The sequence below is a fragment of the Scomber scombrus genome, chromosome 21 (assembly GCF_963691925.1).
Source record: "Scomber scombrus chromosome 21, fScoSco1.1, whole genome shotgun sequence".
NCBI classification, from domain to species: Eukaryota; Metazoa; Chordata; class Actinopteri; order Scombriformes; family Scombridae; genus Scomber; species Scomber scombrus.
In genome coordinates, this window is record NC_084990.1 from 5,235,563 (window position 1) to 5,250,354 (window position 14,792).

The 14,792-nt window shown below is 40.9% G+C and overlaps 1 protein-coding gene across 1 annotated transcript in view; it reads right to left on the reverse strand.

Moving 5' to 3' along the window:
- Positions 1-1,830: 1,830 nt before the first annotated feature.
- Positions 1,831-14,792, reverse strand: part of LOC134003002 (C-Jun-amino-terminal kinase-interacting protein 4-like) — a 41,393-nt gene continuing 28,431 nt past the window's right edge. The window contains exons 13-29 of the mRNA XM_062442083.1: positions 14,733-14,789; positions 13,485-13,664; positions 12,359-12,488; positions 12,166-12,255; positions 11,916-12,077; positions 11,654-11,825; positions 10,539-10,751; positions 10,293-10,449; positions 10,036-10,164; positions 9,874-9,954; positions 9,721-9,788; positions 9,479-9,627; positions 7,714-7,885; positions 7,515-7,628; positions 7,226-7,405; positions 4,878-5,009; positions 1,831-4,785 (exon numbers count right to left, since the gene is read on the reverse strand). Of these exons, the coding sequence (XP_062298067.1) occupies positions 4,667-4,785; positions 4,878-5,009; positions 7,226-7,405; positions 7,515-7,628; positions 7,714-7,885; positions 9,479-9,627; positions 9,721-9,788; positions 9,874-9,954; positions 10,036-10,164; positions 10,293-10,449; positions 10,539-10,751; positions 11,654-11,825; positions 11,916-12,077; positions 12,166-12,255; positions 12,359-12,488; positions 13,485-13,664; positions 14,733-14,789 (2,305 nt within the window). The 3' untranslated portion in view covers positions 1,831-4,666. The remainder of the gene's footprint in view (positions 4,786-4,877; positions 5,010-7,225; positions 7,406-7,514; positions 7,629-7,713; positions 7,886-9,478; positions 9,628-9,720; positions 9,789-9,873; positions 9,955-10,035; positions 10,165-10,292; positions 10,450-10,538; positions 10,752-11,653; positions 11,826-11,915; positions 12,078-12,165; positions 12,256-12,358; positions 12,489-13,484; positions 13,665-14,732; positions 14,790-14,792) is intronic.

Here is a 14,792-nt window from a genome sequence, read left to right on the forward strand (position 1 = left end):
AACAGGACACAGATTTGTAGCACAGTCACCAGGCTACTACAGTCTACAGGACTGTATCTATTACTAACCCTCCTATTAAACTATCATTACTGTGATCCATGACAGTCAGGCATTCTGCTAGGAGCTCGGGAAGAGATTAAAGCCTCTCTATCTGTCTCTCAGCCTTCTAAGCACCAGTTCAGCCTCGCTCAGTGGGCTGAAACCAGGGCCTCGAATAGAACAGTGGTGGACCAATCACAGGCAGGGGAGGGGTGCTTCTGTCCTGTCCTTTTCATATAAAGTCACTGAGAAAAACATTATTACACTATAGCTCAAGCACGCCACCTAGTGTTGGTGAGGACAAGGGTGGGAATGAGTGTGTTTACATACAGTGGTATTAACTGACAGGTTTTATCATAATAACGCAAGGTGACATTGTGGGTCTGACAATGACTGTACCTGAGTGACTTAGACACAAACACACTGACAAGAGACACAGAAACATGAGATGACATCTGCCCAGCAAAAGAAAAATCAATGTAGAAGTAGATAAAAGCAGGAGCCTAAGAAACTGAGCCAGGATTTAACTGAAGTGTTGAATGACAGGAAAATGAAGCACCAACTATTTCTGATAAATAATTAAGAGCTTTTCAAGTAAAACAAAGCAAACATTCTATTTAGTTTCTAGGGAAATGTGCTGCTTGTTTAAGAAAAATTCAGATTTTTGGGGTTTGAACTGTTACCCTGACAAAACACATCTGAATCAGTTTTCTAATGTGATAGGAATTAAATGATAAATCGATTATGAAAATAATTATAATCATGAATGCTCATTTTGCTGAAAATTTATGTGCAAGAGGTTTAAGGTTTAATACATGATATAACGTTGAAGTATCAGATAGGACATCAGCTGGGTAGCTAAAGTATCTAAGTAGTAGGAAAACAAAATAGTAAGAGTTAAATCTGTTGGATTTTGCTACATGATGTATGAACATAGTTATTTTTATAGACTTTTTTAAATGGAATTTTAAGAGAAGAAATTATGAAAATTCTGCTACTACGAGGCTAAAGTCTGGAGTCAAAGTGGTTTATTAGCTTCATTTAACTGCAGTAGATTAAAATAGAGATGAACAGATACCAATTCTGATATCAGATAACGATCCAATACTGACTCAAATAGCTGGATCAGGTATCAATGACAATGGGTCAATGCGGTATCAGATACCGTTATTTTAATAAATAACGATATGGTAAGTTATATCTCTATTTAATTGGTACAGTTTGTTTTACAAAGTTAGGAAACCTAAGTCAGGCCTGATAAAAAGAATGATCCCAGTCTCCTCTACACAGTGAGGCAAACAGCTTATTGATTAAACATTGGTATCAGATATCAGCCAATACCCAAACACCAGGTATCAGCAGTGAGACTGAAAAAGTTGGATTGGTGTATTCCTAATTTAAAAGCAGGAGGGAAAAGGCAAGCTGAAGGAAAAGGCAAGAGCTCAGATTTTAAGTAGTCAAGCTGTGTGCCATTTCAAAATGTGATAAATGTGACATTTAGAGGATTGTTGCAACACTGGTTAAACCTGAGGTGAAAACCTGAAAACTCCTGGAGGATATGTTACCATGGTAACTTCAAAAAAAATTAATTAGAAACCAGTTTATTGGGGCAAGCCTGGTTTAACCGGCCATTCTTCATCGTGACACACACCTCTGGTGGCTCATAGATCACGCTGGTTTTTACCCTCCGTCTACAAACTAAGCTTCAGCTCTGAAGAGCATCACAGAGTGTCAGAGACATGCTGTGAATCACCTCTGATGAGGGGGAAAAAACAACACCGCCAGCAGACACACTTTGCCCACAAAATCTGCTTTAATTGATTGTTAAAAATAAGTAAGGCTAGAGACGCTGTAGGAGTACAAGATAATGTGTGTGTGTGTGTGTGTACTGCTGACTTGGAGCAGAGGGAGTCCCCACCAAGTTAATGACAAGCATTATGCAGATGAGATCGATGACACAGACCTGCGGAGGAGGGCGAGACTTCCGGAGAAAGTTTCCTGTATCGTGCTGTGGTGGGATGAAGTTCACTTTGACCCCCCCTCCACTCTCCTTTACCTCCCCCCACTCCCCCTACAGTGGAGATGAAAACTGATTGTGTGTCAGTGTCTCGACTTTGAAAAAGAACAAAAAAAAAAAAACAGGCCTCGCTTGCTCCCCTCTCCCTCCATAGTGCATAGCTGAGTAAAATCACCCCCTACAAAATAAAATTCATATCATTGCAACAGCAACAATAAACCCCCCAAGCCGTTTTCATGTTTCATACATATATATAATCATATATATTCATATTCAATGTACAAAGATACATTCTGAATTGCAAAGGCTCAAATCATTTGAAATAAATACTGAAATGGCTAAACTGCAATAATAACATTTCTCTCCTCTCTTGGAGAGAAGACACACACACAGCTCTCTGATGAGGACAGGCCTCGTCTGATACTGTTATACAAAGAGCACAACAAAAACACACACATACCAGTGCAGTCTACTGGTACAAAGAGGCCATACATTACATATCGTGTGTACTAGATGCCTTAAAAGACAAGACATAAAAAACAAAAACAAAAAAGGTCATAAAAATAGATTTTAAAAGGTTTTTTTTTCTTAAAGATGTTTCAAATTAGGAGGGGATATTGCTGAGAAGGTCGAATAACGTGACGACGGCGTGAATGTTATAGTTTGGACCTCGATGTGAAGGTAAGGATTGGAGACGAGGCGGTGGCGGGGGGGGGGTTATTTAACCGTCAACGTGGCCGCTTCTTTTTATTCTCTGATACTAAAACAACTTCGGCACATTCTCTTCTCTCACACCCGCAAAATATTCAGCATCAAAAGTCTAAAAAATATATCTTATCTACACCCCGGGAGCTCTGTTACAAAAAGCTAGCTTGTTATCTACACGGAAGCAAAACGCGCTGCTGAAAAAGGTGCTGCGTTCAAGAAAAATCAGACACGCTCACTTCAGATTCAGCACGCGGCTAACTATCCGTCTTTAAATCTTTAACCTTTGGTAGCAAACGTAACATTCTGTCAAGAAAAATATATAAATACTTTGTCACACTTGAAAAGCCTTTCACCTTTCAAACCGTGATTCCTATAAGGCAGCTATCAATGTTCATATCAAGACTTTTTTTCGGGATGTGTCTACTAGCTGGAGCTGGTGGAGGCTGAGACACGACGATTATTGGATTCGATGTATGGGTCTGTGAATGTGTCAGCATTGCAACCAAATTTAAAGGATTTACAGGATGTAGTGGTGGGAACATTTTCCTTTCATAATTAAGGGCTTTGTCAATGGAAGTGTTACTGAGGTATAAAAAGGTAGCTTCTACCTTTATTAAAGCCTCAGTTTGTACCTCTCATATATTAACTTTTACATTGCAGTCAAAGCACTGAGCAGCACAGTTTATGAAAAATAATTACCTGTCATATTTTGCTGCTCTGAAGGTCTTTACAGAATCCTCAAAGACTTTTATCACCATCTAAATGACTAAATATTTTGTGACTTGCATAAAAAAAAAGGAAAAGAAAAAAGTTTTTCAAATTGGAACTGTATTTCTTAGCCCAAGTAGCCACTTAAAGAAGCAAATATGAATGTGTTGTTTTTGTATAAAAATAATAAATATTGGAAAGAAACAATATAACTAATTTCTTCCTATTTTAGGTCAGATTGTACAAATTCAAAAAGATGATGCAACATTTTTGTCTAACTACTTGATAAATGGGTTAAAGATTGGACTATTTTTTCATCCAGCTAGTCAGAAGAGTCTTCAAGGATTCTGAAAATACCTTCAACACAGTAGTAAGGGGTTTTAAGTGAATGCTCAGCTCTGAATTGAATGTAACTGTAACACATGAGTCTGTGCTCATACACACACTTGATAGGTTAATCAGCTGTATTGCATTTACCTTGATCCAAGAGACAGCTGGCCATCAATTCAATTTGTCTTGCATACAATCAAAAGCCAAGTTCTCTTCAAAGGATGAAAAAAAAAAAAAAAACATGAAACAGGATCTGTCATCACAAACCTCTTCGGATCTGGATCGGCTCCTTTTCGCATTATTGCCCAAATGTTATGTTATTTCGGGGTGACAGGGGAGCACACACAGGTGATATGGCTTGCACTGAACCAATCATTTGTCTTTGAAATGATTGATTTATGCTGTCAGTCCAGCATCAGCAGACAGAGGCTGGACTGTTGGGAGGGAGCCTCCAATTGTCAGGATTCAGATGTGAATGAAACAAAACAAAACAAAAAGTAAAAGGTTGTGTAGTCAAATAATATTAAAAGAAGATCACGAGGCATTATAACTGATTGGAATTCAAAAAATCCTTAAAATAAACATGAAAAACGAGAAAAAAAATAGGAAAAAGAAAAGTAATAAAACATTGAACATGCAGTTGTGTGTTGGTGCTGCACGGAGCAGCTTCGGCTTGTTTCATTCTTATTGTTCAGCTTTGAGGAAGATAGAAAAAAAAATAAACAGAAAGTGCTGATTAAACTCGCGCCTGCTGAGGGGAAGCGTTCCTCCTGATTTCCTCTTGCAGGGCGACGGGTTTGAGAAGGAAGGCGGATCGGGGCGTTAGGGTGGGGGTCGAGGTGGGAGGGGATCGGAGGTCAGAGTTCAGTCATCGTTGGCCAGGATCTGCCAGACGATGAGGTGGCTGCGCTCTGCTTTCGCCAGCGGGGTCTGCAGCTTCATGGAGGGTTCCTCGCCCTCCTCCGCCTCGCCGTCCTCGTCGCCTGGACACAAATGGAGACGCGGTGAGACACGGTGTTCTGTAAAGCTGCTGCAACCACGACAACTATTTTCGTCCAATCGTATAATAACTCACCCATCCTGAAGTCGATGTAGCCTTCTCCTCCGCTCATCACCAGCATGGACTTGGTTCCTTCCTGAGATGTGGCGTCTGCTGACTTCTCACTTGCTGCGTCTCCTGCACCCGCCGATGATGGAACTGAGTGACCTGAAAACACAAAGACACAAACTGTAAATAACAAAAAACAACGTCCAGGGTGCAAGCTCAGAGAAACACCTTGTATTCAGGTCATTAAGATCAACAGTTTCTCTGTATGAATGCAGAGGACACTGGTGTAACACTTGCTTCTTATGACACTGTTGCATTATGGGTTGTGTAGTTTTTATTTCAGATAAGATATTCCTTTATTAGTTCCACAATGGGGAAACTTGCAGTGTTAAAGCAGCATAGTGGAAAAGCACATCATGTGTAAACGGTAAATGCAACTAGCCTTGACAATAAAACATTACGCCTGATTTTTGGTTTTTTTTGAAGACGTTAGTTAAGGCGGCAGGCGTGTGTTGCTTAGGCATCCGCCTAAGCTGTCAAGTGCTGTGGGAAACCCTGTATAATCAATAAAACCAATTTAAAATAAAATAAAAAATATTACATTATGTATGCATTATACATTATATTTTGTTGGACTCTGTTTATTGGCCTTATGTGTTTCAGGCAGAAGCTTCAACCTTGAGCTTTTAATTAGCTCCTCTATCAGTTACTACTGCACTTCTTTTAATAGTTGCATTTTATATGACTTTATGTAGTTTTTAATACTTTTTTTTGCTACTTTTACAATATACTATTTTTGATGTTATTTTACTCTTACATTCTATCTTTTATTCTTTTAATAAACATTGCTTTATGCTTCTTTCATGTGAAACACTTGGTGTATGTAATTTCCTTTGTTATAAAGCACTTTGAGCTGCATTTCTTGTATGAAAGGTGTTATTATTATTATTATTATTAAAGTCTGCACACTAACTTACAATGCAGGTATAGTTTAATAGGATAACACTATACCTGCATTGGCAGCTACAGTGTGCAGACTATTTCTGCCTTTACAGATTTAGTTCTTTGGTCCAGCATCTTGTTTGAAGTTCAAGATGTGCACGTCTACCACACACCTTTTCCTTATGTGTTTCAGCAACAAAGAAGAGCTCTGATTTTTACTATGTGTTTTATCTTCATGACTGCACCATAAAGTAGGAATGTGTGGTTTGACTTTAGCTCCTATTTTTAAGCAAATATCTGAGAATCTTTGAGCAGCAGTTTCAGTGTGAATGTTTGACAGATCTGGAGGAAAGTGAGATTCTTTCTTCTCCAGTGGTGACAAACAATGTTAATTAGATCTCTGCTCCCACACAGTGCTGAGATCAACTGCTCATGTTACTGTTTCTACAGTCATGGTGAATGCCTTTGTGTTGTATCATCAGAACAATATGATATCAGAGCAGAAGATGTTCGAAATGTGCCGATACAATATTACACCATTCACAACACAGTGAAGAGTCATTGGGTTAGTTTATATATTACACTGCTCAGTCCAGCTTAGTGTAACAGGATGATTTTTTAACATTAAAATTAAAATACATCACATATGGATGAATTGATAAATCAGATTCTGTATCAATAGATTTAGTACATTTCTGATTCAATATTGTTTTATAGGTATGACAAAGTTCATAAGATGCTCATTTGTTTTTGGATGGAGGTATTGATGTACATTGGTGAGAACCTATGGGAGGAATGTTGGGGTTGTTTGTCATTTTCCACATGACCTGTAACCATAGTTAGATCACAGCTGCCACAAACCACAGACAGCACGAGCAGGTAAATATCAATGTATGTATCCAATCACATGTCATACTGTCTTAATTACTTTGTATTGTCCCTTCCACTTAGTAGCATCAGAGCTCTGGAGAGTTAGTTTATGCTGAATGTAACTTTGCAACAAAAATGGTCTTTTTAATCTGATACCTGTGGTGTGGGATTGGTCATGTCAGGTCACATGAATTTCAAAATGTGGATGTGTGTTCCCCACTTTGAAAACTGTACAGGCCGTGTAAACAAATCAGACTTGGAAGTATTTCATATGTCACTCTTACAACAGGAAACATTTAGAGGGTGAAGACTTCACAAACAGGAATAATGTGATCTTTAAATAGGTCCTTTTTCAAAATAAGTGAAGGCTAATACAGTATTCACTTTACACACATACAGACCCACTGATGTTATTACAAGGGAATCATTTTCATCACACATCACTGTATGGATGTAACTAAAAGGATGATTTATAAGTTTCAGAGTAAAAAGATAAATGCTTTGATATCAGAGTTTGGTAAGAAGCAGAACATTAAGGTAAGGTATGTGAGGTTTGTATTTACCTGGGACAGCGGTGAAGAATTTGACAGCATCCCTGTGTCCATGGAAACAGAGCTGAGCGTGAGCCATGGAGCAGTACGGAACAAACGTCCCCGCTGTCACTTTGTCGCCGCTGTCGTCTCCGTAGACGCTGACAACACTTCCTGGTTGGTTACCTGCAGCTTTGGGTAACTTGTTGGCTGCTAAAAACAGGAGAATACATACAGTGTTGTTGCTATAGTAACCAAGATAAATGCTGACTGAACCCTGAAAAACAGATTAAATTTAAGAGATTAAATGTATTTTGCTCACAATCTGTCAGAGGGATGGAGATGATGACTCCGTTGCCGGTGCCGATCCACAGACGATTACACGATACCATGAGAGCCGTGATGCGCACGAATGAGAAGCCCAGTTTGCCCGTACCTGACAGAAAAGTATGCACAGTCAGAGTTAAAGCTGATGTGTTAAACAGAGGACAGATATTTGGTTTCAGACAGGCTGGACTGACCTAGCATCTTGCTGACGTAGGGCTCGATGTCAACATCCTGGAGGTGCTGGAAGGTGTGAGCGTGGAACAGCCTCAGAGTGGAATCCAGCCTGATGGACACCCAGATGCCGTCACCGTCCCAGGCCAGCTGACGCACCTGGCTGTCTTTACGAGGGTGGGCGTCGAATGACTTCTGCAGAGAGAGAAGAGGAGGATTTTATGAGAAAAGTTGCTCATACTGTATTTTCTTTTTTTAAATGAATTGTATCTGGAGAGGGAAGAACATAAGGCTGCGAAATGTCTTCATTACAGTAACAGGAGGCTGAATGCTGGTTGCAATATTAACTGTATTTATAACACATAGATGCATCTGTACTGTACATTTCCTTATGACTTCATGATCATATGAAAATTGACCAAGTAACTAAGTACTCAGTCATCACAATGTATGTGTATTGTGTTACTGTGTAGTCAACATATATAATCATGTGATTGTGTGCAGGCATGTGATTTGGGACGTCCCTTTACAATCAGTGAGAAGAGTTTTTTTTTAAGGTCAGTTCTTTTTATGGGCACTTGAAGAAAAAATAAACATGTTTTGAGTAACACACACACACACACACACACACACACACACACACACACACACACACACACACACACACACACACACACACACACACACACACACACACACACACACACACACACACACACACACACACACACACACACACTCACACACACACACACACAGGGGACTCAACCTAACCCCTAACCTTAACCACTGACCCAAAAATCTTTTCTTTTTGCTTTTCCCAACTGGGGACCTGGCTTTTGCCCCCACTTGTACAAGTTGTCCCCATTTAACTGGTCCTAAGAAATGTGTCCCCAAAAGTAACCCTACAAAGAACACACACACACATGTTTTTACTACCTCGTGGGGACTCCTGACTGGGTGATGTACCGTGGGTTCCACCCTTTCTAAAGGGTCTAGAGACGTAATTTTAACTCCTAAATTAATCATAATTCTGTTTGAACAAAAAAATGACTTGAAATATCAATAACGCTCACATAAATTTTAAACCTAAAAAAAAAATGCACCAGGCCTATCAGGAGGCTGTATGCTATTGATTCCAATGCTCGTGCCTGTGGGGACCAGGAGTCGGTCATTTAATATGTCAGGTTGCGGTCCCCACCAGGATAGAAAAACGAGAGCGTGCACACACACACACACCAAATTCTTGCCAGTAAAAAGCCCATACGAGTAATTTATCAAAACATAATTTTAACTGTTATTCCTACACTTTCCCATCCACAGCCAACAGCATAAATTGGTTCATAGTGAATTGTTATGAACAAGCTAAAATGAAAGCTTAATTAACCACGTATGCTATATTCTACAAAATTTCTACTCTACTCAAAATATGAATTAATTCTAATTTGGTTGTGAATGAATCATTTTTCTTGCACTGCAGAAAAATAATCTAGAAAGAGTCCCAGAGAGATTAAAGGTACTGATAAAAGCAGTAATACTGATAAAATCCTAACATTACTCTTCCTTAGAAGTGATTTCACTGAAGAATCATAAATCTACTGGTTGTGTCTTTTTCGGAGACAGCTGCATCTGAAACTTCACACCTCTTTGAGCCCATTAAAATGAGCTGGAGCTGCTCCAGGATCATCAAAGACCTACATTATAATTTAATACATGTACAGAAGTCCTGATTCTGTCTCAAATAAAACTTTATAATGAGTGACTCTGCATTAAAGTGTGTGACTGTACCTCTATCTTCATGGCTTTGGGCTGCACCACGTAGATCTTGTTCCTGTAGCCGCACCACACCTTATCGTGCACTACGGTCATGCAGCGGATGGAGTGGTGAGGTCTCCCCAAGTCTAGCAGGTGGTAGTTGGTCAGATCCCACTGTCCATCTGACGCAAGCACAGGAAGTAGAGATATAAGCTTGTATATTTACTGATAAATAACAGGATGTGACTTCTTAAGAGTTGCTGCTGTGTGCTCACCTGCTCCTCGGTGGAAAATGGCTAACGTGCCGTCAGAGAGGCCGACCAGCACTCGCCCTTTCACGTGACTGCAGGAGATATTCTGTTATATTCTCACAGGCTGGATAAGACTTTCAAAAGTCTAAAAAAAAAAGGTTATCTACATGAACTTACACAATACCGAGCACCGAGTCCTTCAGCTTTATAGAATGGAGACACTTCTTCCACTGAGCTACTGATGAGTGGACGTACACACTGGAAGGAGAGATTAATATTATTAGATATCTATAGAAATGTGAATATTAATCTATTAATAGAAAGAAATTGAAGCCTCACTATCCGTTCTGTGCTCCCAGCCACATGGTGGGCAGAACACTGCTCATCTTCTGAGCCTCCTCTCTCATCAGGTCCTGTTCCTCGGCGTCAGGGTTTGAACTCACGCCGTCCTTCACCAGATCGCTCTCCCTGATGATCACAGACATTGAAGACACAGTAAAAAGTTTAACGATGATGTGATGTTGTTACTCAGTGGTTTATTTATGGCTGCGATAATAAAATCGGAAGTTTTAATGGACAAAGTGGGTCGATGTCACCTCTGAGAGTATCCGGCCGGAGTCTCGGCCGTGTGCTGAGCTCCCAGCGGATCTGTGAAGACGTGCTCGGTGTAGACTCCCCTCAGGCTCTCTCTCCGGTCGGCGAGCCCCGCGCTGGCCTCTGTCGCCTCTGTGGCCTCCTCTGCTGATCTGGATTCTGTAACGAGGACGCGCTCTCTCTCTCAATGAACTATTCATACATGTGCAGCAGCTGATAACGCTTCTGATTGATTTTGCTACTGTTACCTGCTTCTCCGTCCGTGTTTCCTGGACTGTCTGCCGTCTGAGGAATGGCTGCCACTCCTTCGGCCGTGCAGCCGACCACAGTGATGCCTCCCAGCACGCCGTCGCCGCCTGTCGAGCTGCTGCTGGGGGCTGACGAGCTGCATTCTCCCACGGGTCCAGCCTCGGAGTTCAGAAACACTTCTTCACCAGCTGGGTAGTCTGTCTCTCTGGCACCTGAACAACAAAATATATATGAATACATGCTGTCCCTTGAAATCAATCAGGAAAAATTTTGTCCTGTTTTGAGCTGTGGTTGTCATCTCCTCTGAACCTGAACTGGATAGATGCTCAGTGCTGTCTGAGTTTTCATGGTGACACTGACCGGTCATCAAACACAGTTTCTACAGACAATACTGAATATTTACCTCCACAGTGATAGACCTGTCACAATAACTACTTTTATTGGACGATATATTGTCCCAGGAGATAATCGCGATAAATGAATTTATTGATAAATGAATTTATTGATAAATGAAGATAATTTTATAGCACTGATATAATGATAATATAATAACATAATAATAGCCTCTTCGCTGCTAATGTAAAGTGTGGCAATACTAATGTCCATGTATCATACGATAAGTCCATATATAGACATGATGATGTTGATTATGACGTTATTGTATAATAAGTTGATAACGTAATTTTTGTGACAGCCCTACACAGTGAACAAACATTTCTGCACATATTCTCCATCTGACTTTCTACATTTCCTACTTTTATTGTGTAAAATAGTGTATATAAATGTGTTTGTACACAGCTTATACTGCTGCATCAACTTGTGAATCCATCAGTGGAGAAACTGAATAAAGTAAGAGGGACATTTATCTATGCTTGACTGCTGTTTTTCTTGAGTTTTGTGTGTGTTTGGAAAGGTGCTATAGTAATAAAGTTTCTCCTTCTTCTTCTTATATGTTAAGTTGTTACTTTAAAAATGTATTGTGTCATCTACAGTATATATTTATCTATAGAAGTATCTTTTTCTCTGCTGTAAAGAAAATCGATCAACAAATGCCAGTAACAGAATCTTTCATCTACGTTTAATCGCAGCAACATTCATTCATTCATGAGCTGACCTGGCACACTGGCCATGCAGAGGACGTGGGAGTTACAGACAAAGAAGCCCTCCAGGATGTTTCCAGGCTGGTTTGCATCTATGACCACAGCTTTAGTGGTGGACTGTGTGCTGGTGCAGATCCACACCAGTGATGACATCTCCTCCTGATGCCTCAGCTCCTTCTGCTGCTCCTGTAAAGACACATGAGAGAAGAAGGTGTTATGTCAGGTGTACATGATCCTATGTTGATAAAAGTTGCGCTGAGACCAACGCAGTCTGACCTCGAGTTCTTGATCCAGTTGATCCAGGCTGTTCTGAGATCCGATTCTCTTTTTGGGGCTCTCTGGTCCCGTCACGTCGCTGTAAAACACGCTGGCTCCTACGATGGAACCTCCGTCTCTGGTTTTACCTCCGGACAGGTTCACACCAGCTGCACACCACAGCTGGAGCACGGACACACACACAGTTACAGCAAATACACTGATACAACACACTATTTACACTAAATACATGAAGGCTGGAGGATAATACCTTCATAGAAGCATCTTTCTCATCTAGCGGTCTGAGGAAGACGGGGACAGGTAGATTCTTCATCTTACCGTCTGACTGACCACCGTTAGCCTGTAAAATAAAAAAAGACAGATTCACATCTTGTTTCTGTTCTAAGCTTCCCTCGCAGGACTTCTCATATCATCTTAAGAGACTGAGCCACTTTTCTACTCACTTTGTACTTCTTGGGCAGACTCCAGCCGTAAGCCTGCACTCTGCCGTCCTCCTTCTGGACGTGAGCTTTGACCTGCTGGTACTGAGCCCTCTTCTGTTCTCGCCTGGACACAACGTTATCAGCCGCGACTCTGCAGGACACAACAGCAGCTCACTGACAAACGTGTCTTTTCTAGAGTAGTTATAATCCACCAAAAACTGAGTGAAACGTGGACAGTTACTGAGAGCAGTCTGTTGAAAAAACAACCCTCAGTTCAGGTGTTTGTGGATCATTAGCAGCCATTTAACTAAAAAAGTCTTTAAATGACATTGTAGCTGGTTCATTTCACATTTGTGCAGGCCGATTTATTTGGCCCTTGACTTCATCCTGCATGGTCAGCATTAGATGGACCCATCTGGAGAAATGGTTACCAGATGATTGGAATCGGTTAGCCGAGGGACCACTAATCGTTTTGAAAAAAATGCTACAATTCTTTATTTCCAGCTTCTTAAATGTGTATAATTTCTGGTTTCTTCAGTCTTCTAGAAAAAGTAAACTGAACATCTTTGTTGTTATGGACGGTTGCTTGAGACAAAACATGACATTTTGTGACTTTTTTTTTTTTTTTTACCATTTTCTGACATTTTATAGACCAAATGACAAATCGATTAATTAAAAAAAAAGATCAAGAGATTGTGTAAGAAAAATAAATAAATAAGAGTAAGAAATAATAAAAATAAGAAACTAATCATCACTTTAGATTAGTTAACAGTTTATGATCAGCAGATGGATTTAAGTGTAGTTTAGCTTCTGAATTCCTGCTAAAATCACATCTATCACATCTACCGTTGGTCTGCTTTTCTTTCTTAAAACAACCAACCTGAACTAGACTGGAACCCACAATTTTGGAAAGCCTCAGTAAAGTTGTCTAGTCTGCACCTGATTTTGATTGACAGCTTTCACACCAGCCTAAAGGCACCAGAGTCTGATTAAAGACTATTTAGGTGTGAAAGCCTTTAAGACAGCGCAGCAGCCTGATTTGAAATTTTGGAAGCCAGTAAAATGTGATTTAGCAAGGGAGGCCTCGTTCAACAAACAGCTTTCATAAACAGTAATCAATGGAGTCTTCCCAGCATCCCTGACTTACTCCTCATTGAGGAAATCGAAGGCTTTGCTCTTGTCGCTGGGCAGCTGCTGCAGGGCGCTGCTCCTCTTCTTGACGGACGGCTGGATCTGAGAGGTGGGCGCGTTGTACTTGACGTTGACGGGGGCCTCCACCGCCGGCTTCTTGGCTGCCCCGCCCGACGAGCTGAACAAACGGCTGAAACTGGAGGTGTAAGGGCGGGCGCAGTGGACGGCAAAAAAGAGAGAAAGAAAGAACACACAAGACAAACGTATAGAGGGGGGTAGACACAAGCGGTAGCTCCAGCAGCAGAGGTAAGGGTTCAACATTTAAAAAAAGGGTAAAACCTGCCCCACCCCTCTTCCCAGGAATAAATATATATAGATCCTTTCCCCCATGCCAACACACCATGCCCACTTTCACACTGATATGCATGTTCCCGTTAACCCGTCTTATCTCCCACATACAGGAGCAGTGTAGGAGCGGATGTCCAATCAGAATGCAGGAGAGCAGGGAGCGCGGGGTTAATATTGGGCACTGACGAATTGGACGTTAGTCAACAACACATAGCAGAACAGGCCTGGACACAACACCTTTAAATCCTCATCACACTACATCTGAATTTACATGTAGCTTTCTATTAAATACAGATATGCAGATGTTCGGCATATACTGAACATCTGCAGTACTTCCATATCATCATGTATATCTCTATAGAAGAAATTAACTGCCTTAAATGTAAATTCCCATATTCCCGCCTTCCCTCCCAAGTCCCAACACACCTCCTGCACACAGACGTCACAGCATCGGCAGAGTATAGAGGGACACACACACACACACACAAACAGGGCAGGAGAGATGACGACACGTTGGTCAGATTATGCTTCTCGTTATACCCGCAGCTGCCGCACACCTGCACCCTCTGCATGATGTCCTCCATCACAACCCCAAACCAAACCTCATTCCTGCTACACCTCAACAAAGGAGAGATCTGATCACATGACCTTTCATTGCTTATATAAGCAAAGAAGCAAGTTTTAAAAAAAAAAGTTATCGTGATCTTGCTGTCGTGCTTAATTTGATTGTCTCTCCTCTGTTGAGAACACCAGAAGCCAGGCAACATATACTTCATACATGTTAAAGATTTACCTACATCCTGGAGAAAAACAACCATATACATGAAATACAAGGAAAAAAAAGCAAAATGAGGAAAATAAATAACTGGTAATGGCACAGTGGTTGATATTTAAGAGAATGAAAAGAGGCGCTTACAACTGCCAGAGGCTGGATTTCTTCTTCTCTGGAAGAGCTGGGTTCTCCTTTGACGCCCTG